At 36.4% G+C, this 23,243-nt stretch overlaps 1 protein-coding gene across 1 annotated transcript in view; it reads left to right on the top strand.

Moving 5' to 3' along the window:
• LOC140146461 (AP-1 complex subunit gamma-1-like) overlaps positions 1 to 23,243 on the top strand; it is a 47,746-nt gene that overhangs the window by 13,878 nt on the left and 10,625 nt on the right. Inside the window, 12 exon segments of the mRNA XM_072168321.1 lie at positions 2,503 to 2,712; positions 3,186 to 3,310; positions 4,242 to 4,383; positions 5,369 to 5,465; positions 7,252 to 7,328; positions 14,604 to 14,699; positions 15,399 to 15,634; positions 17,617 to 17,730; positions 19,247 to 19,387; positions 19,978 to 20,155; positions 20,795 to 20,926; positions 20,928 to 20,975. Coding sequence (XP_072024422.1) covers positions 2,503 to 2,712; positions 3,186 to 3,310; positions 4,242 to 4,383; positions 5,369 to 5,465; positions 7,252 to 7,328; positions 14,604 to 14,699; positions 15,399 to 15,634; positions 17,617 to 17,730; positions 19,247 to 19,387; positions 19,978 to 20,155; positions 20,795 to 20,926; positions 20,928 to 20,975 — 1,596 coding nt within the window.

Below are 23,243 nucleotides of genomic sequence, written 5' to 3'. Positions count from 1 at the left end.
TTCCATGCCCGGATACCCGAAATTCCAAAAAAAAAAATAAATAAAAAAATAAATTTTTTTTAAGTTTTTTTTTTTTGGTTTTGTAGTGTCCCTGGACCTAGACCTAAATGCTAGGATCATTCATGGTTGACCTAAAAAAATAAAAAAAAAAATTTCAAGATATTTTGTATTTTTAATATGAAAATTGATACTTTGTATTCATGTCATACTCTATTAATGATATCAAAATGCATTGAAATTCAATGCATTTTTTTTTTTTAATCATGAATGATCCTAGCATTTAGGTCTAGGTGCAGGGACACTACAAAACCGAAAAAAAAACTTTAAAAAAAAAATTAAAAAAATTTTTTTTAAATTTCGGGTACCCGGGTACCCGCCCGAAAAATAAACGGGTACCCGGGCACAAAATTACCCGAAAATCCCAACCCTAAACAATAATAGTTTAAAACAGAAATAGGTGAATTGGTAGCTTATAATTGTTGGTTTCCATTGTTTTATAGTCATGAAACAGGTGCAATCAATGTAGGTCTGTAGTTGTTAACTGTCCAAAGCAAAGTTGGCTAGCTACAGAAGTTACCACCAGTTGGCAGTAAGTAGTGCTCTACTAGTTATAATGTCACTCTGTGTTCTGATGGGATTATTGGCTTTCTATGTTCTTGGATTATGTGTGGTGTGTTTTGTGGGTTCGGTTGTGGTAACTTTTCTCATTGATATATCAACTTGATGGTTAGACATACCTGTAATAAGAGTAAAACAAAGCCAGTGGAATAGTTACATTAAGGTCGAGCCGTTAAGAATTCGCAATTGCATCATTTGTGGCACAAATCATGTATTTTTGCTCCAGATTATGTGTTTTTAGGCATTTGGGAAAAGATCTGAAAATGTCAGATTTCTGTATTTTTGGCAGGAAAAAGCATATTTTTGCAAATTGAGCTGCATATTTTGGCCTCCAAATTGGCGTCTTGTTAGCACAAGCAGGCCTACATTGAGAGCAGCATGCATGTCCTGACCATTCCTTCTTGATCTTTCCTGGATGTACAGTATAGTTTTTGTGGTCTATTTATTTCCTGTCAGATGGGATGGTGAAGGATGTTTTTTTTTGTAGGCCTACCCATGGTGTATAAGTAGTGTAAGACGCTTAACAAAAGATGGTGGAATAAAGCTTATAATCTCGGAATCTGTAATCTTTCACCAAATTCTGTGCTCACTTACACTTGAAAAAAGGATAAACCCAACAGTGTATACCCAAAATTAGATATAATTTTCAATGTGTACCAATGTATGTACTAACTTGACCACATTGGGTTTTATTTATTACTTGCGAAGCATCTCGGGTAGATGTTTAATTGTCTTTACCAGAAACTGTATAGATTTTTGTTATGTACACTACATGTATGGGATTCTTTGGAACTATTGTGTGCATATTTGAACAGTTTTGTGTACCTGGTGCACATTCTACTCATTCGGGCACCCTTCAGGTGACTTTGTGGTTGATATTTTTTTTCAAACGCGGTTCGTACGAAGGTATATGACGTGTACTGTGTTTATGAATCTTTCACTTGGTTTTAAGGTTATAATCACAGACAATTTAAATATATCAATTGCATATGTGATGCAATCAAGCAGCTTTGTAAATGCTTTTTGCTATCCTATAAGAAACTGAAAATTTAATAATTCTGAGTTCCGACTGATTTTGCTTGATCGCATCTCAGATGAGAAATGAAACACAGTATCAAGGTTAAGTTTTCTGTGTACAGTGGAAGTGGATGCAGTTAATAAGCATCTCAGTGGTCTTTAGTGCAAATCTAACTTTTAGACCAACATGCAGTCAGTGAATGATAAGACTATGTTTCTATTTTGCCTGGCATATAGTACTTGCCACTAAGTTAATGCGTATGTATTAATGACGGAGACGGCCAGACGGTCAAACTCGAATCCAAGATCCATTTCCACTGCGCACAGAAAACTTAACCATGGTACTGTAAAAATAGTGTGTGATATGTTGTACTTTTGTAGATACAATTTTACTTTGCAGAACTTTTTCTCTTACTTCATGCACTTACAAATATTTACCCTATTATTCTGTTGCAAACCCCTGAAATTGTCCCCATATCCTAACATTAACCCTACTGCAAATATCCATGGTTATCCAGTGTCCACAATATCCAGACCATAATCCTCCCTGTTACCTTCAACCCTGCTATTTTCCATTTATTTCTCCAATCCAGTTCCTGACATTAACCAGTGGCGTGCACAGCACATTGAAAGGGGGCAGGTTGTTCAGTTACCCCGAATGGAGTCTGATTAGGAGTGTAAGGTGTAAGAAATGACTGATTTCCCCGAAAATGACAAATTTCCCCCGAATGACCAAAAAAAGTGGGGGCGGGCGTTTCCCCCCTGCCCCCCTTTGCGCACGCCACTGACATTAACCTTGCTGCTATGTGTATACATCCCTTTATATGCCGTCTTAATAGCAAAATATTTATTGTGATTTACCCACAGTTGTCCAAAATGCCGGCTCCAATCCGGCTGAAGGACCTGATCCGGAATATTCGAGCAGCACGCACTGCTGCTGATGAGAGGTCGGTCGTACAGAAAGAGCTGGCACAGATCCGAGACTTGTTCCGAGATGAAGACAGCGTGTACAGATGTCGTAATGTTGCTAAAGTCCTCTACATACACATGCTAGGCTATGCAGCACATTTTGGGCAGGTAAGGAAGCGTACCTACACTCTTGCTGGCACCTACATACACCCCCAAATACACACCTTAACAAACACACCCCAAACTTTGTGGTTGATCAAAGAGCTGTCATCCACTTGAATTGAAAATGGGAATGACCTAGATAAAAAATAGTATTCCAGTTGCGTATCAAATATATTTTTGGCTGTATATTCTGCTGTGAGTACTTATTAACTACAGTATTTTGCAAAGACCATTCACACCATCCGATTTGGTGCTGTTTTCAGCGTAAACTGAAAGTGGGTTCTGATTGGCTGAGTGAATCATGTCATCATCACATCTGCACCTCATTGGTCTGACAAGCTGCGTAGCATCGTGTGAGGCGTAATGATCAGGACAAACGTTTGGGTAGTGTGTACAAGGTCTTTGCAAAATATACATAGTATCACTAAAATGCTATTTTTAATGTTTTATTTATCAATGTTGTTACCTTTACTTTTCAGTTGGAGTGCCTGAAACTGATTGCATCACCAAGGTTTACAGACAAACGCATTGGCTACCTAGGCGCAACCCTTTTACTTGATGAGAGGCATGATGTACACTTGCTGATGACAAACTCCATGAAAAAGTAAGTCAACTTTTAAAGTGTTCTTAATTTGACAGTCAGTTGAGTCTTGCATAGGACTGTAAAGCAAAATATTTTCTCAATTTGAAAATAATCATTTTTTTGCAGCATGTAATTTTTGTGCAATTGATAAAGTGCTGTGGGAAAAAGTAGTAAACACATCCTAAAAAGTAATTACCCCCTTAATAACTCCAAATCTATGCATCCAATTTTAAAACTGAAATAGCATAAAGAAATCCAGTTTAGATATGCAAATTTTGATACCTAATGTGTATGGATAACTCAAAATTTGTAGCCATGGTGACATCTTGAATGAAAATAGATGCAGAATCAAAAGTTGCACTAAAAAGTTACTCAAGTCAGTGTACCATTACATTCTCTACATGACTGGTCAAGGATGACCCGTGGTGATAAACATGCGCTCAAGCAACAAAAGTAATATTTTCAATGGGATTTGGTGCAACTTTTAAGTATGGATCTTTTTTATTCAAAGGGTCACCATGGCAACAAATTTTGTTCAATTAGACAAATGAGGCATTAAAATTTGCAAACAAAACTGGGTTTCTTTTTGGTATTTCAGTTTTGAAATTGGATGCATAGATTGTTCTTGCCTCGTACGCTGCCTTACTGCTATTTTACTGCCTATTCATATCACAAACAAAGTTTAAGCTCATGGTGGACCCAGAAGATGGCTTTAGAATGCATTTTGATTTGGTGTAGGTTATTTTGTTGACCAGTGGCATATTTTAAGACTAGGTACAAAAACATTGGTGCACTTGATGCACCCTAATGGATGTGTGTCTGTATAATCGTATTTTGACCTCTACGTGTCTCAGTCTGAATGTTTAAATATATTATGTTAGTATGTGGAAGTGAATGGAAATCTGCTGAAAAATAAGTCCAAACTTTTAATATCTTGTTTTCCCATATCTAGTGACATGAACCACAACACACAGTACGTAGTCGGCTTATCACTGAGCTGCTTAGGCAGTATCTGTTCACCAGAAATGAGTCGAGATTTAGCCGGAGAGGTGGAGAAGTTACTCAAAACATCCAATGCCTACATCAAAAAGAAGGTAAGATCACCTATGAATACTGTATATTGTTCAGCTGTGAAGTGTTTGTCTGAAAAAGTTCTATGAACTCAAAACAAAACAAAACTAATAAATGAAGGCTATAGCAATTAGCTACTTGCACTTCCAGAGGTCTGATATATGTGTCCAGGGCAAAAATTGTTTGAAGGGAGTGGAATACAAACAACATATGTGACATAATCTGGTCCATGGGGGCTAAAGGCGCAAATTTAAAATTGAGATAAAGGCAAAAATATGGAGTAAAAAACAATAAAATACATAAGAAAATACACATGCTAGACCTTTGGTGTTTTCAGTATATGATAGCCTAATGTTACTACAAGATAATAATTATAGTAACTCAATTTTCAAAAGTGCCTCCTTTGGCCCCCGTGGAGCAGATCGTGTCACATATGCATAAACATTTTTTGCTTTTTTGATCATATGGCAGTGTTTTTGGACTGGTGGGAATTGTGAAATTGAATCCTCCAAAATTTGAGTTTGGAGCAGGGTTCCAACTAAAACCGTAAGGCTGTATTGCAAGGCCTCCAAAGAAAGAATAGGTTTCCCATACCAGATGCATGAATCTGGTCAGGAATTTCACTCGCAGCTATAAATGGGGTTATAGCTAGCAGTTTTTAAGTGCTGGGTGGCATTTCCAAAATTACCTTAGAGTTCAGTGACCATTCAGTGGTTTAACTATTGAAATTTGATCAGAACTGTGCATATGATTTGACCATATTTTGAATAATTTATTGCTAAAACCCTGTTTCTGGCATTGGACCTTAATACTTTTGTGATGTTTAGGCTTTTGGCGTCAAATGCCGGGGGGGGGGGGGGGGGTGGGTACATTATTTTTACTCTCCAGCCATGACAAACCAATTTGGGGGGATGTCCAATAGCGTTATGGGTCGGTTCTCTTTGATTTTGATAGCAGTTGCCAACTTTATATTATTTGCTTATTTTGTGTTCATGTTAATTTCTTCAGGCGGCCTTATGTGCTGTTCGCATCACACGCAAAGTGCCCGAACTCATGGAGATGTTCATTCCTTCGGTGAGGTCGTTACTCAATGACAAAAACCATGGTAAGTATGAAGCACCTGTTCTGCTGGAAACCGAATCCAACCACGACTAATGGTGATAACAAGCTTTGCAGTGATTAGCTGACCCAATATGTGACCATCTATCCACCCGAGTGTAAAGTCACAATTTTAAAATTGTTAAACAGTTGAAATCTACGTAAAACAAATTTTAAGATGATATATTACTTGTCATAACTGCTTGGGAAATAGGTGTTCAAAATCAGCGTTGCTCTCGAAATTCTTTTCTTTTCTTTTGATGCTTACTGGTCCATATCTCTAGATGAGCACTGGCAACTTTACACTGGGTACATGGTGGATAGTCTTTTGTGAAATTTTGTGAGAATAAGTGAAATACTGAATCGCACAAAGTCAAGCCTGGCAACTATATCCTTCATACTGGACTTTAAGGGGGTACTACACCCCTAGCCAATTTTTTGCTTATTTTTGCGTTTTTTCTCAAAAATTATAGCGCATTGGTGACAAGTAAGATATGTATATTATAGGGGCAAGGACTACAACTACTGCACTGAAAATACAGCAATTCAAGGCAAGTAGTTATTGATTTATTGATCAAATATTGGTTTCCCCTCATTTTTGACTGTAACTCCACAACTGTTGTCTCTGCTGAAATAAAATTTCCAGTGTAGCAGTTGTAGTCCTTGCCCCTATAATATACATATCTTACTTGTCACCAATGCTCTATAATTTTAGAGAAAAATGCAAAAATAGGCACAAAATTAGGCAGGGGTGTAGTACCCCCTTAAAACTATCTACAAAATGTAAACGCTTACACAGTTTTCAGGCTTTCATCCCTGGCTTACAAATTCAAAATAATTCAAAATAGCAGGTTTCAAGGGGTTTAGTGCAAAAATATGTCATCTGTAATAGCTGCCAGGTGTCATATTTTCATATAATGTACAAAAATAGATCACAGAAATTGTTAAAGGTCTAATACGGCAGCTATTGCAGGTAGGGCATTCTTGCACTAACACCTGGATTTGTTAACCCCATGAGAACTACCTGCTGATTGGCCAAAAAAAGTTTTCATTATCAATTGGACCACTCAGCAACATTGTTGGGGTGAATTATTGGCAATTAAAGTGAAGATATCATGTAATTGACCAATCAGAGGCAATGTTAGATCCGCAGGTAGTGCCCAGTGGGTTAATGAAACACAATCTCAATAAAATTACCAGATGCAATCCTTTTAATTAAATACCACATTGCATATTGCCAGCACAAGCAGCAATCATAAATTATTCATGGTAGTCATTTTTACAGTTCAGTAATTTCTGCTTCAATTATCGCTAAGGGTGCTTACTATGTAGAGGTAATGATTTTGCAAATCCAATTACGGCTGAAAAGAAAAGGTTTGTATCTGGTCTCACAGGAGATTGGAAATGCAATGTGGTATGCTTTTTCTTTAACCTTTTTCTGAATGATTTTGCAATTATTTTCAGACTTTTTGATGATTTTTTGCCGAATAATTTCATAAAAATCTTGAGAAAAAAAAGAAGAAAATAAAAGGAGGAAAAAATGTTTTTCTGCACGATTTTATGAACAAAACAAGAGATTTTTAAAAATAAAATAACCCTATGAAAATACCCACTAATCCCAAACTGTTCTACAAAATCTAATTCTGAAGTAAATTTTGTTATTCTTGTCCTAACCCTAACACTGACCTTATACAGAGCCTATTTTAACTCTAAAATAGAGAGTGCAGATCATATTCCAGTAGACTGCTTTTTGAATTGCCCATCTCTGACATAATTGTTGCATTGTATTTCAGGTGTACAGCTCACAGCAGTCTGCCTGGTCCATGAAATGTGTGAAAGGAGTCCAGATACATTACTGCACTTCAGAAAGGTAAGACTATAGAGTGGACCTTAAGAAGGGAAGGGACAGTTTCATACTCGGAGTCTGTTTGTCAGGATTTTAGTGATGTGGTCGACATGCCTTATGTCGACATAATGTCGACGTCGGCACGTATGCCGACATGTCGACATCAAAAAATCATGTCGACAAAAATTTTTTTTTTTTTTTTTTTTTTAGTTTTCAAAAAAATATTTTTGGCCAGAAAAAGCAAAGTTATAGGCCCAAACTGACTTGTTATTCAAGGTTGAAACCAGAAATACTGCTACTAAAAAAAAAAAAAATGCCAATTTTTTTTTTACAAAGTTTGGATGAACTTGTACATTTTGATTACCTTTGCTTCTATTGAACAGTCAGGGACACATTGAATTAGTATGTATTGCTAGCTGTTCAATAGAAACAAAAGTAATTAAAAATGTACAAGTTTTCCAACTTTGTAAAAAAAAATTGGCATTTTTTTTTTTTTTTTGAGTAGCAGTATTTTCTGGTTTCAACCTTGAATAACAAGTCAGTTTGGGCCTATAACTTGATTTTCTGGCCAAAAATATTTTTTGAAAATTAAAAAAAAAAAACATTTTTTTTTTTTTTTTTTAGAATTTTTTTTTTTATGTCGACACACTGTCGACGTCGTTATACGAATTATATCGACATGTCGACAATAAAAAACGGTGCCGACCACATCACTACAGGATGGGATTTTGGCACACAAAATATAAGATTTTGTAAATTGTATATTGTCGTTTTGGGGAAAGATACTTTGTTTTTGCACCGGGGTCTTAGCTATGATATGACAAGTGCCCGTCATTTTTACCAAAAATGCCAGTCCACAGTTTTACCATGCAAACATAAACCAGACCGGTGTCCCTTATGGGGGTTCAGTCAGTGCAAGCTGCTATTGCTATAGCCTTCTGTCTTTGTTTTTAGTTCACAGAACATATTCAAGCATTATTTGTAGAATTTAGCATATTTCACAGCCATTAATTTTGCTTGTCCCAGGAGCAAACTGCCTGTCCAAAATTATGGGTGGCTAGCTAACACCTGCTATGCACTTCCAACTATAGGGACAGTGAACACTGATTTAAGGCCTTGCATGCAACATAGGCAGCTTGAAGCATACCAAAACCAAAGAAATTAAGACTGGGAGAATATGGACTCTGTATAGCCCAAAGAGTTTGAACTAAGAGGATACAGACTCCACCATGGTTGCATGTCATCACTTACAGAGAGAGTCAAATTGTGCACTTTTGGATTATTTCACTATGTGACTGACAAACTTAGATTTTATGCGCACATGTGTGCGATGTGCACACAATCATTTGTTGTGCCCATTATGGGAGCTAAGTGCTGCATGTGCAAACCTTTGTAACACTTTTACTTAAAAGAGGCAGATTGTTGTTTGAGTTTGCAGAGGTGCTCTATTTTAGTCCCAATGCATAATCCAATTGGGCTATTCCAGTTGAAATCCATACACCCCATATGGAAGACATGGCCTTCATCTTCCTCACAGGGAGTGAGGTGAATTTCAAATAGGTTGCCTGAATGGATGACTCCATTTTGAAATCTACACCTCCTGTAAGGAAAATTAAGTTCTTGTGTACCGTAGGGGGTGTATGGATTTCAATTGGAATAGCCCAATAAAGGCAGGTTTGGTTCATCAGAAGCAAATATTGTGACTAAACATCATAACTGAACAGAATGCATTGTGGTATGGAACACCAGTTAACATCATTTGTTTGAAGCATGCAGGGCCTTAAATGCTGCTTTCATAGTGTCATGCCACTGAGCGGTGTACCGCTGGGTGAATGCCCCTAGCAGAGCAGTTCTCTGGAAGTGACACTCATCATGTCATGCTGCTCAGCTGGGGCATGGCTCTGAAAACAAGTCCGGTCGATCTTTGGTCAAAAATTGTATCTGTGCCGTACGTCCCGAGCAGCAACGCTCCTGAGTAAACTCTTAGTGATTTGCTGCTTTGGGCAAAGTGTTAGGGTGATCATCGCTGACCAGATAGCGCAATGACATAACAAATGGTCAACATAGCTGCAAGCGACTTGACACAATGAAACAAGCATGAACCTCACAACCAGTGTCTTAGTTATCCACCTGTCATTTGTGATGGGCAAATTTAATGCCATTGATGAATGCTAAAATATATCTTGGGGGGGGAAAAGTTGTATTTAACTTGAAATGTCTCAATAAACATATTTTAACTCATTGGACCCCGGTAGGCTACAAAAAGCCAGGGTACTATCAGAAGCTTGCAAGTTAAGACAGGGTTAGTCACCATATTGGGTTGCTTCACATAAGGACTAAAAATGGAATCTTATGCTTCTCCTTAACTTGCTCAAGGAAAGAAAAATCATCCTTGACCAGAATTTGTACCCAGGACCTCTAAGATTCGGGACCGGTGCTCTTACCACTGAGCTGGCAATTCATTTTGTATTGCAAATTATAATTACACCAGCAGGTCTGTGAAGAATACATACGGTACTTTCTTTATCCAGTTTTTGCCAACAATAATTTTTGCACATGTTTTATTTCACCTCCTTTCCATCACTTGGCATTCTGGTTTTATTCAGAGCGGAAAGGTAGGATTTTTATCCTCAAGATTATTTTCTTTATTTTTATCCTCAAGATTATTTTCTTTTCTTTAAAAATTCATCATCAAATTTTGCCCTGGTTTGGTCATAATTTCTTCTTCTGTCATATCACACACAGTCACACACATAAAAAGGACTTTGCACTGTCATCAATCCCAAATGCATAGTTCACTGGCATGTATACACTTGTATGACACTTTGAACTATCATGGTGATGGGACTAAAATTATACTCATGCTGAAAACACACGAGGGTTAAGTTCATATTTGCATGTATGTAAGTGAGTGTGATGTAGTGAACTATGGCTGGAGATGAGTTTGATTTGGTGGTGGGAACTGAGGTGTCATGCTTGCTAACTATTAATGTCATGCTCTCTTTGTACATGGAGGAAACATCACATTGCATCATTAACCCCATGAGAACTACCTGCCGATTGGCCAAGAAGAAGTTTTCATTATCAATTAGCCCAATCAGCAATATTGTAAGAATAATTTCACCACACAAAAAAAATTGGGTGAGTTCTTTGCAAAGCGGCATTCTGATTGGTGATTAAAGTGAAGATATCATGTAATTGACCAATCAGAGGCAATGTTAGATCAGCAGGTAGTGCTCAGGGGGTTAACAAATTTGAGCATGGGCCTATGGTATTAGTTGCATTCAGATGAGCTAGCAGCTGCCTGAACTATTTAGACAGCTGTGTGCAACTTGAACAGACAACTGTGTACTAAAATTTCCGCAGTAGTTGTATTTTCGCACATTTTGTGTTTTGACATGTACGCCTGTGAATTCAACACCACGCAAATTTGCTCAATTATGAAGCTTAATTACCATATAAATATGCAAATTTGCTCTAATAGAAAGGGTGTGACATTTTCAAGAGGGGGCACGTTTATTATAACTGAATTTTGGACGAAAAAATTGTGTTATGTAACTTTAAATAATGTAAGCCTAAAAATCAGTGACATACTGGCAAACAGGTCACTTCTGGATTCCTTACTGTTTAAGTTCCATTTTTATCGCAAATTACTAACGGGTCCACCACTTCAGCGATCATAATGCCAAACAAATGCCAGTTTTATGCTTATAAATCTACATGCTATGGAATGCCAATTGCTGCATTTCGGTCTCTTTGACTTTTTTAAAAACTATATAAAATTAAATAAGGCAGTTTTTTGGCTCATACTTTTGATGATTTTTTAGGGTCATTAGCCTTTTCCAGAGATAAAAAATTCGGACCGACTAACCCTTTGACAGGAACATTTTTTTTTCTCATTGCATAATGCATTGTGTCTTCTGGGGCTTGTGGTGGCATGGTTCTTCTAACTATATAATTAAAACATTGCATGCTTTGTTCAGTAGGCACAAACTGGTATTAAAGTCAGGGATGTGTGTATACAATGTACATGTTTGTTGGATATGGGAAGGAGAAAGTATGTAGAAATTTTATTTCTTTCAGTGACTTGCTCATAGAAAATCATTTCAAATCACCAGGTTGCATACCATATTTCCTCAAATTGTCCCTCCCCTTTAAATAATGCCCCCAGTAGTTTTTGTGATAAAATAACCCTCAAACTAATGCCCCCTCAGAACAAAGGGCCCAATTTTTTTTACATGTTTTTGACGGCAATACTACAAATTTCACCTGAAAAGTTCATGAAAACAGTGCGTAAAATTTCATGACACTCACATTATTTCAATGGCTGTGACTGAGTAGCCATCAGAGTTTGATTGTAAACCCGAAAGTGAACCGGAAGTCATTGATTCAAAGTTCATAGTTCGTCATTTCAGCGTGAGTTTTAAGCTTACCTAATGATTTTAACAGTCCATGATCATTCTAAAAATGGTCTCCGGGGGCATTTAATTGAGGAAATACGGTATTTATCTTTTATGAAGCCACTTTGGCAGTTTTTACTTGGAATGTTTGAGATTGCATGTTATGGTAACACTCAAAAGTTGGTGGTGGCATTAGTGTTAATTCTGCACTCCTTTGTGATCCGAGTGTATAATGTATCAGTTTAGGTACTGTGTTTTTGAATAAGTCTGGTCTTGGGGTTTGATTTTTTGCCCGCAAAACCTGTTTTTGCCTGGTTTAAAACGGCAAAACTGGCAAAAACTGGCAAAAAGTCATAATATAGTCAGTGAAATATTAAAACGTAACACAGAAAGCTCATTAAACAGTAACACATAACTTGTAATGAATCATTCAACATATTTTTTGTCTCATCAAGTTGTTAAAATGAAAAAGTTTTGAATTTGATATGACGCATTTCAGTTAAATGCGCTAGTGAGCAATGTAATCCCATGTTTTCAATTTCTTATTATAATTACAATATCAGGCCTTGTTACACTCAGGAAATTATTGTTGTTACTTTAAGGGCTGGGGTATGAACGTTTGGACAGTATTTATTTTGGGACATTAGAGCACATCAGACATATCGAATTGCATTCTGAATACGAAGAATGTCATTCTGATATCAAATAATTTTGATTTTTGAAAATCGCAATTAAATACACATTTTATGGCAAATCATTAAAATTGATATTTTTGATATTTAACAGTACTTGAAGTAAACTTTATAAATCTGATGATTTATACTTAAAGTGTATGTAAATTGGGGTGAAAAGCCGACGATCAATTGAAAATTTGGACCTTTCAGTATTGAAGATATGGATTTTTTTTCCCAAAACACCCCAAAAAATTAGGTCTTTTTGGGAAAAAATCCATATCTTCAATATGAAAGGTCAAAATTTTCAATTGACCGTCGGCTTTTCCTTCCTGCTACATACACTTTAAGAATATATCATTAGATTTATATAATTTACTTCGAGGACTGTTATATATCAAAATTTGAAAAATATCAAATTTTTATAATTTGTCATAAAATTTGTATTATATTGTAATTTTCAAAAATGGAAATTATTTGATATCAGAAAGACATGCTTCAGTATTCAGAATGCAATTCGATAGGTCTGAGGTGCTCTCATGTCCCACAAAAAATACTGTCGAAACATAATAAACGCTCATTTTAGATCCCTTAAAACAATTTGTTTTCAGATGAAAAAAGTGAACCATTTATCATTTTTATAGTGTTTGCCATTTTTTAAAGTGGCAACAAAATTTGTTTTTTTTTTTTTTTTTTGCTAAACAGTAAAAACTGAGTGAAAACCATGTTTTTTTTCACCTGCAGCGAAAACCTGGTCTGGTCATAATAGAGTAAAAACACCTGAAAATGATAAAAGTATGAGTGTGCTTAGAGCTTTAGAACTCCAGCAGCTTGCACTTTGTATCACTAACATCTATTGTTATATGTTTATATCAAATTAAGGAATACTTACTTTGAAGTCCACATAACATTAGCAATCATAATGTATTTATGATGGGGCTTTATATCCCACACAATTTTATCTCTTTTATCTTTAGAGTTATTAACTGTAATAAAATGCACAGCTGTGGCCAACATTTCACATGCAGCTGTGTGCTGAGTTTAATGTATTGGGCTATTCCAGTTGAAATCCACACTACCCCTGTGAAAGATTTTGGAAATATCTTTCACAGGGGGAGTATGTTTTTCAAATGTAATTGGTCAAGGTCAATCATTTTGAAACCCATACTCCCCCTACTTATATCTTCCACAACTGGAGTGAGTATTTCAAATGGAAGTTACCCAACTGTCTATTCTATTCAAAACACATACTCCCTCTGTGGAAGACTTCAGCTAAATCTTCCACAAGGGTAGTGTGGATTTCAATGGAATAGTCCATTGTGCTCATGCAAGTCTCAGTACAGGGTGTTAGCCATCAGAGGTCTGGTTTATGTTTTATGGGTCAAATTTCGGACGGGCAGTTTTAATGACTATGACGGGCACTTGTCAAATCTTAGTTAAGACCCCGAGTCGCGGGTTCAGGGTTTTGAAAGGCCAAGTTTTTTTTTTTTTTTTCATCCTGTGGATACCAAAAGTCTAGGTAGTCACAAACCCCAATTCCCCCCCCTTTTGTCTCCCTCCCCTGCTTTTCGGCCTTGGTGCGATGACTGCGAGAGGTGCTTTGCACCTGTTCATTGTAGCCAGTCACTGGTTCTATTGTTATCATTCATGTATTTTATATTTTAACTGTTTAATATGTATTTCAATTGTGCAATGTGATTCACTTGTTTCATCTATGGATGGATAAAATAAATAATGAACCACAAACAATACAGAAATGTATACAAGTTAAAATTAAGAAATTAGCTGGTTACTCGATAGACTCACAGTTATGATTTAGGGGTTCATTCATATATTTTTCATGACTAAACAGTTGCTTATGCCCCAAGCAGTCCGAGGGCATTAACAACTCTTTGGTCATATAAATAATATGAATGAACCCTGTTCACACATTTTGTGACTCTTTATTTCATCAAAATAATAACAAAAAATTACAAGTAACATTATTCAAAACATGATTTTCCTTCATTTTCTGTACCCTGTGATCATACATCCAGGCCACAGGGCATTAATGTTGTTTATGCCTGGCTCTCGACTAATCATCCTTGTGATGTTATCCAAGGGAACTGGGGGAGTTATACTAATCAGTTGTATGTACGCTTTTCAGGTTCCGGAAGATGTTTCATTTCAAAGAAGGTGATAATCTGATGGTATCATAATTATTTTTTCGCTCTGTTTTGTCATTGCAGTTGGTTCCTAATCTTGTCAGAATTCTTAAGAATCTAATCATGTCAGGCTACTCACCGGAACACGACGTGTCAGGGGTTAGCGACCCCTTCCTTCAGGTAAGTTATCACTAAGCTTTATAGCTTTGTATGCATTGGCTTGCTTCAAGTTTGATAGTGACGTCAACGCTTTTCGCTGTTACGCCACAAGCATGGCAATAAATCGCCCTTATATGCGTGTGAGTATGCTCTGCATAATTAACTTCATGCGAGATTCGATACTATGACCAGTGAAATATGCACATACGGCACTACCAAACTTGAGGTGAATCAAAGAATAGTTTACTACAGTGTATATTATTTGTTTTGCCCTACCTTAAAATGGTAGGATAGTGGCTAGTATGATCAATACCGCGGGGTGTATGGATTACAACCTGGAATAGTTCAATGCTGTGGATATTAAGGATGAAATCTCGGGATAGTAAGCTTACTGCCCAACAATATTGTTTTGGACTTGTGCATTGTAAGTTCTACTTATGGGCTTTACCCTGTGTTTAATGAGGAGTGCAGATACTATTTGATCATCATACTGAGTTTGGATTTATAAGTTGGCAGCACTGTTAACATACAGATAATTTCATTAAATTAAGTTATTTGTATTGTTTCATTAAATAAGTATGTGTTTTAATGATGGAATTGACATAAAAATGAAAAAGAACGCCTGCATAATTTTTTCTGAATAGTTTTAGAAGACATACTGGCATTATCTTTGTCAATGATTTGTTTTCTTTATTCTTTTCTATCTGTTTTTTTCTCCAGGTCAAAGTCTTACAGTTACTCAGAGTTCTAGGTAGAAAAGACCCCGATGCCAGCGAAGCCATGAATGACATCCTAGCCCAGGTAGCTACCAACACAGAGACTAGTAAAAATGTTGGCAATGCTATCCTCTATGAAACGGTACTCACCATCATGGATATCAACTCTGAGAGCGGTCTGCGAGTGCTGGCTGTAAATATCCTGGGAAGGTTCCTGTTAAACAATGATAAAAATATTAGGTGAGTTGGAGTGAAGACATATATGAGAACTACCTGCCGATTGGCCAAAATGAATATTGTGTCCAATTTTGAACCAATCAAGGAGGTTATCAATAAAGTAATCCGCAAATGCAAGTTTGACCATAAATAGTTTAAAGCCTAGTCATAATTGGCAATTGAAATGAGCATTTCAAGTTATCAACCAATCAGAAATGATGTTAGATGACCAGAGGTATCCAGGAGGTTAAGAGACAAAAGGCACTGTTTTTGCACCTCAGACTACTACAGACCATCCAACAACCGTCAAAGTCCCTGTGCTTTGTATATACTGTGTACTCTTGCATATTCATGAGAGCCGGTCATTTGATCGTTCGTTTCTAACAATCTTGCTTTATCATTCAGGGATGTAAGTATGTAGGATAATCCTGAATGTAGGATTTTTTGTGTCCAAATTTCCTCACCTTTAGTTATTATCAGCCCGTTTGGGGGCTTTTTAGCCCAAATTCACGTCCTTTTCCAGATTTTCATTTTTCTTAAGGGCTGGGGTATGAACGTTTGGACAGTATTTATTTTGGGACATTAGAGCACATCAGAAATATCGAATTGCATTCTGAATCTGACGAATGTCATTCTGATATCAAATAATTTTGATTTTTGAAATTAGCAATTTAATACACATTTTATGGCAAATCATTAAAATTGATATTTTGATATTTAACAGTACTTGAAGTAAACTTTATAAATCTGATGATTTATTCTTAAAGTGTATGTAGGTGGGATAAAAAGCCGACGATCAATTGAAAATTTTGACCTTTCGTATTGAAGATATGGATTTTTTTTCCCAAAACACCAAAAAAATAAAGTCTTTTGGGAAAAAAATCCATATCTTCAATATGAAAGGTCAAAATTTTCAATTGACCTTCGGCTTTTCCTCCTGCTACATACACTTTAAGAATATATCATTAGATTTATATAATTTACTTCGAGGACTGTTATATATCAAAATTTGAAAAATATCAAATTTCTATAATTTGTCATAAAATTTGTGTTATATTGTGATTTTAAAAAAATGAAAATTATTTGATATCAGAAAGACATGCTTCGTATTCAGAATGCAATTCGATAGGTCTGAGGTGCTTTCATGTCCACAAAAAATATTGTCGAAGCATAATAAATGCTCATTTTAGATCCCTTAAGGGATCCAAAATGAGCGTTTATTGCTTTTCGACATTTTTTTTTTGTGGGACATGAGAGCACCTAAGACCTATCGAATTGTATTCTGAATACGAAAAATGTCTTGTTGATATTTAATAATTTTCTTTTTTTTATTCTTATAATATAATATAAATTTTATGACAAATTATAAATTATATAAATCTAATGATATATTCTTAAAGTGTATGTAGCAGGGAGGAAAAGCCGACGGTCAATTGAAAATTTTGACCTTTCATATTGAAGATATGGAAAAAAAAAAAAAAAGACCTAATTTTTTTTGGTGTTTTGGGGAAAAAATCCATATCTTCTATAATAAAGGTCAAAATTTTCAATTGATCGTCGGCTTTTCATCCCACCTACATACACTTTAAGTATAAATCATCAGATTTATAAAGTTTACTTCAAGTACTGTTAAATATCAAAAATATCAATTTTTAATGATTTGCCATAAAATGTGTATTAAATTGCATGTAATTTCAAAAAATCAAAATTATTTGATATCAGAATGACATTCTTCGTATTCAGAATGCAATTCGATATGTCTGATGTGCTGTAATGTCCCAAAATAAATACTGTCCAAACGTTCATACCCCAGCCCTTAAGGCCTACTTAATCCCTGATCATTGTAGACTGAGTCAAGACTGTGAAGCTGACAGATTAGAGCTGTGATCACCAACGGGCAAGGTGTGATAGGGCTTGTAAAAGTCTATGTCTTGCTTTAACATTAGACTGAGCCAAGACCAAAGTATTTACTCATTAATATCATAACTTTTTTGTTTGTTTTTCAGATATGTTGCATTAAATACTTTGTTAAAGACAGTACAAGCAGATATGAATGCAGTGCAGAGGCATAGAAGTACCATATTAGACTGTCTCAAGGACTCCGATATCTCAATAAAGAAGTAAGAGCCCCCTCCACAGGTGTACTCAAAAGGAAGGCCAAGGAGACGAAAAAATCCTAGTTTTATGGTCCTACTGACCCAGATTCTGCATTTTGAGAGATTTTTTTTTTAATTTGCTAAAATCATTTAAAATCAGTCGTTTTATGGCCATTTTGTTTTTGAACTGGAAATTTAAAAGAATTCAGAACATTTTCAAAATGTGTTTATACAAAAATCATCAAATTTTTGCCAGATTTTTCAGTGATATTTTAGGGCAATTTTAGCCTGACATGAAAAGTCTGTCCACTCATAAAACAGCTTTATTTGTCACCTAATAGACACTCAAATTTTTCTTATGTTTTCTTATTGGAGGTTTATAACTGCGCATCGGTTATTTGGAGGGCATTTAAACATAAAGGCAAAATGTTTAGATTTTTCACAATGCCCGACATATTACCGATGCAAAGTTATTAACCTCATTCATAACCATCACTTTCATCTCTTCACTTTACAAAATATCACACAATTTTGCTCAAAAATAAACAATTTTTATGTTGTGCCTTTTCAAAAATCGATCAGGCTAAAACAGAACAACCAATAACAGAAGTGCGTATCACAATCTGTGCAAATATTGTAGCGTGCAATTCAAATATGGCGGCCAGCGATCTCGCAATTTGTTCGACGCACAACACGGCGCACGCGGAGGTTACTAATATTTATGCTAACAGCGCGGAGGTCCACTGTTGTTTATTAGTGACCGCGTTCAGCGTTTGCGTTTTGCCAAATAAATTTAAATGATTGGATCGCATGTATCGCGTATATTAATGAGGTTATGAATTGATTTTGGCTCCTTTGTTTTGCCTATTATCTGAATTTCATTTATGCTGACATTGGTCTGATTAGAATGTATCACAGGTGAAATGTAAATGGAATATTATCAGTTGAAAACTCCTCATTGATTTAAGGGTCATGTTCAAAACAACTTGTATAGCGCTTTATATCCAAAGATAAAATCATTGTTCAGTGGCACTTTATAAGAGTTGCAAGAATATATGCTCTGATATTCACCCATTGCACAGTTCCGTCATATGGGAGGAGAGCCTCGATCTGGCAGCATGCATGAATGGGAATTGAACCAGTCATATAACATTGTGTAAAGTTACCTAATACTTCCTTTCATGTCTATTGCCAGTTCGAGGCTCTCCCCGCCTATGGCGGAACTGTGCAATAGGCGAATACAAATGAAGTCTTTTCTTAAAAGTGCTGATATTTGAAGCCGTTTTGGTATCCATGGGAAGTGAGTTCCAAAGCACAGGAGCTGCAGCAGAAAATGATCAGCGACCATATGAAGCAAGCTTTGATTTTGGTTTCGTGAAAAACGATTGTTGGGGGATGAACGAAGGGAACAGGAAGAATGTGGCTCAAATTTAGTTGCTCAGATATTGTGGAGTACTTGATAATAAGTTATGAGTAGAAGTTTAAATTCAACATGATGTGAGACTGGTAACCAGTCTTTGGTCTTTGTGTTTTATTTCAGGCGATCTGTAGAGTTGTGTTTTGCACTAATCAATGCATCCAATGTAAGAACTATGGTGAAGGAGTTAATATTCTTCCTAGACAAAGCAGATCCAGAGTTCAAATCTTACACATCGTCTAACATCTTCACAGCCTGTGATAGGTGAGTGAGTAAGCTGTATGGAAGTGTGGGGTGGGAGGTGTAGCATTGAGTTTGATCTAATCAATGCATCCAATGTAAGGACTATGGTGAAGGAGTTAATATTCTTTCTAGACAAAGCAGATCCAGAGTTTAAATCTTACACATCGTCTAACATCTTCACAGCCTGTGATAGGTGAGTGAGTAAGCTGTATGGAAGTGTAGAGTGGGAGGTGTTAGCATTGAGTTTGATCTAATCAATGCATCCAATGTAATGACTATGGTGAAGGAGTTAATATTCTTCCTAGACAAAGCAGATCCAGAGTTCAAATCTTACACATCGTCTAACATCTTCACAGCCTGTGATAGGTGAGTGAGTAAGCTGTATGGGAGTGTGGGGTGGGATACGGAGGTGTTAGCATTGAGTTTGATCTAAAAAATTCATTCAATGTTAGTTCAAATCTTCACATCATTTAACATCTTCACAGCCTGTGATAGGTGAGTGAATGAGTTGTTTGGGAGTGTGTAGGGGTGGGGTTGCTGGAGGACTTCCTATGGTGTTCCTCAGGGTACAATTCAAGGCCCTAACTGCTTCAATATTTCTCATCTTTCAGATATTCCCCTAACAAGAGATGGCATATAGACACTATGATGAGAGTACTCACAGCAGCTGGTAACTATGTACCCGACGACTCTGTGTCCAGTCTTATACAGATGATCTCGGAGACTGGTTCGTTGCAAGCCTACATAGTACAACAACTCTACAAGGCACTCAAAGATGATATTAGTCAGGTAAGTACTCTATGCCCAACAAGGTGTTAGCTAGAGACTAATCTTTTGGACAGGCAATCTCAACAGCAGACTGGTGGAAAATCCTTCACCGTCTTCATGGATGGGCACTTTTGGACAAGTAATTTAAAAAAATGCATAACCCATCCAATAAAATTCCCTGATGAGATAAATAGTCCTGGTACAATTTCTTTTAAATGTCTTGATTTTGGGAAAATCAGCAATTAAAAGGTTCTAAATGTCTATAAGAATGCAATTTCTGATGAGTTACTGCAGTCATTTTGATATAATTGCATGATGGGGTACTCACTTGCAGCCTGAATCCCAGATTTGAATGGCCATCTGGTCTGCAGACTTTCCAGGTACAGGTAGACAGGTAGTGTTTGGATCATGGCTTCAAAGAATTTTTTGAATGAAATTTTAACAACAATGCGCATCAACGTGGAGGCATTGTGGTTGATGCTTTTCTGAGAACCGTGCTAGCCAAGAACAGCAAAATTCTAGTTTCTTGAGCCGCTTGCATCCCTGTATACTCTTTGAAATATTCACCCTAAAGTTGTAATGAAACAAGTTTAGTTTTAATTATGAAAAAATGTGCATATATAAACAATTCATCATTGTTGGTTTGTTTTCATCCCACAGCAACCATTAGCCCAAGTATCATTATGGTGCATCGGTGAGTTTGGTGACATGCTGGTTGCTGGTGTCGTTGACGAGGAGGAACCCATCCAGGTACGTACCTACTACCTCCCTGCGCTTCACGTCGACTCGCTTAAGACTAAAACGCCTAACTCACGACCCTGGCATGACAGAACCGCTGCAGGTTCGACGTAATGTGTGAGATGATTAAAAAAACGAAAAGTGCCCAAAATTCTAGTTCCCCTCCATGTTTGTATTTTGTTTATTTATTTATAAAATTATTAAATCATTCTATAACAACGTTGCCACGAACATCCCGACTTGCCAAATTTGTGCCCAAGATATTAATTTTCAGGCATTTTCGGATACTTGTGTCCCATGTGAAACAATATTCATGGTGAATTTTCAATTTTGTAAATTCTGACTAGTTTGCTTTTTTTGATAATAAACTGGCAACGTTGTTCACAATTTAGTAGTAGTCTAACATCAATCCTGTGCTTGAAAGCTAAAACCATATATCTGAATATATTAATCATAATAGTGGCATCTATCTGCAGAGCATGGTTAACTATGTAATGAGATTGCGTCACAAGTAGCGGTACATTGTCATGCTAACCGTTCTCATCAACTCTTTGTAATCCATCTCATTCTAGCGATCATTATAAAACGTACAGAAAACATGTACACTTGAATCAAAAATATCTACATGAGTTAGTTTTCCTGTCCTACCCTCGTGCACTGTGCTGTGCAAAGACAAGTATGCACATGTTATCTCACACTAGCGTAACACGAACCCACTAATCGGAATGTATGTTGTCGTTATCGGAATGTCTGTGGTGATCTGTATCGGTGATATTGTGATTTATTTGTACATATTTATTTGCTGCCTGTGTATGTTACCGTTGAACCGTTAGTTGATGTTTTTAATCTGTTTGTGACTAATAGCTTGCTTGCGACTAATAGCTTGCTTGCATAATGCTTAAAAAACATATCGCATAATTATGGATACCTTACCTTCATTATTTTACATGGCAGAATTTACACCTATTTGCAAAGTTAAAAACCTAATGTAGAATGCGTTAAAAAAAAGTTTTTAAAACTGGAACAAATTTTTGACAAGAATAGACCACCTTTTCATCAGTTAAGGAGGCTTCACTGTGGTCAAGATGGAGAATTTTATTGAAATTTATGATTTACAGGCCTGATTATTCCCCGATTTAAATCGGTTTTCCGATTTTTTTCTACTAAAAAAAAATAAATAAAAAAAAAAAAATAAAAAAAAAAATATTTTTTTATTTTTTTGAATTTTTTATTTATATTTTTTACATTTCGAAGTGGAGGATGATATTTCATCATAAAAAGAGCAAGAAAATTTTTGTTAGTGGGGAAATTAAGAAAGTGTTAATTATAAACTTTTTAGGGGTTGCATGCATTAAAAATGAAAAACAATTTTAGAAAAAACCCGTACAATTATATGCCTCAGAAACCCAATTTTTACCCTATAATATGGCTAAAACCCAGGAGCTTTGGGGACCTTCACCCCTCGACCCCACGGGCATTGCCCCTGGACCCCACCGGGCCCATAAGCGGGCCCCTGGACCCCCGTGGGCGATACTACGGTCGCTCTGCTCCCTCCGTTCGCCAACTTTTAGGACCACAATCAGGCCTGGATTTAGGCTATTTTGACATCTGATAATGTCAGACGTAAGCTAAAAAACCTAAATAAAGCACAAAAAGCGGGTGATTTTACTAATGCTCGGGGCTTTGAGGCAAACTATTAAATTAAGATGACCTTACATTTCTGCTCTCCCCATGGTGCATTTAGAGTTGGGTATATGAATCATGATAGAATTCCATCTACGGAGGGGTCGTTAAGCTGTTGGGCCCGTGTACAAAAGAGTCCTACATGTGTAATATGTAGCTAAGGATTCTCGAGTACTATAATATACTATAGGATAAGCCACACGTTTGCACAAATGAAGTCAGTCACACACTTCATTGCGCGTTTATGCATGTGATGGCTTGCACTTTGTAGGAGTGTATCACCTGTGGAAGAAATTATGCATGTTTACGTCATCGTTTAAAAAAAAAATAAATTGCGAAAACCGACGAACAATTGGCTGTTTTTTTCCATTACTATCATATTGTGAAAAACCAAGTAGCTGAGAAGTTAGCTCAATATGCTAGGAAAATATTATCTGCGATGACCCCATGACGAGACTGACTAAATAAGCTGTATTTTTGCTTGAAAGGGTCCGAATAATCGATGTGCGCCATCTTGGAAAAAATTTGGGTACCAAACTACCAAAACTGTCAATCAATTACTACGGTACCAAACTCCCTAGCAACCGTCACACAAACTGCCGATGTGTCAATCAAACTGCCGTAAAGTGACTTCACTTTTTATACAGGGATTGAATACGAGTGTCACAGCCCTGATGTAGCTCTCAGT

Source organism: Amphiura filiformis, chromosome 2 (genome assembly GCF_039555335.1).
Source record: "Amphiura filiformis chromosome 2, Afil_fr2py, whole genome shotgun sequence".
NCBI classification, from domain to species: domain Eukaryota; kingdom Metazoa; phylum Echinodermata; class Ophiuroidea; order Amphilepidida; family Amphiuridae; genus Amphiura; species Amphiura filiformis.
The sequence above is the reverse complement of the archived record's forward strand: the minus strand, read 5'-3'. Positions and strand labels throughout refer to the sequence as shown.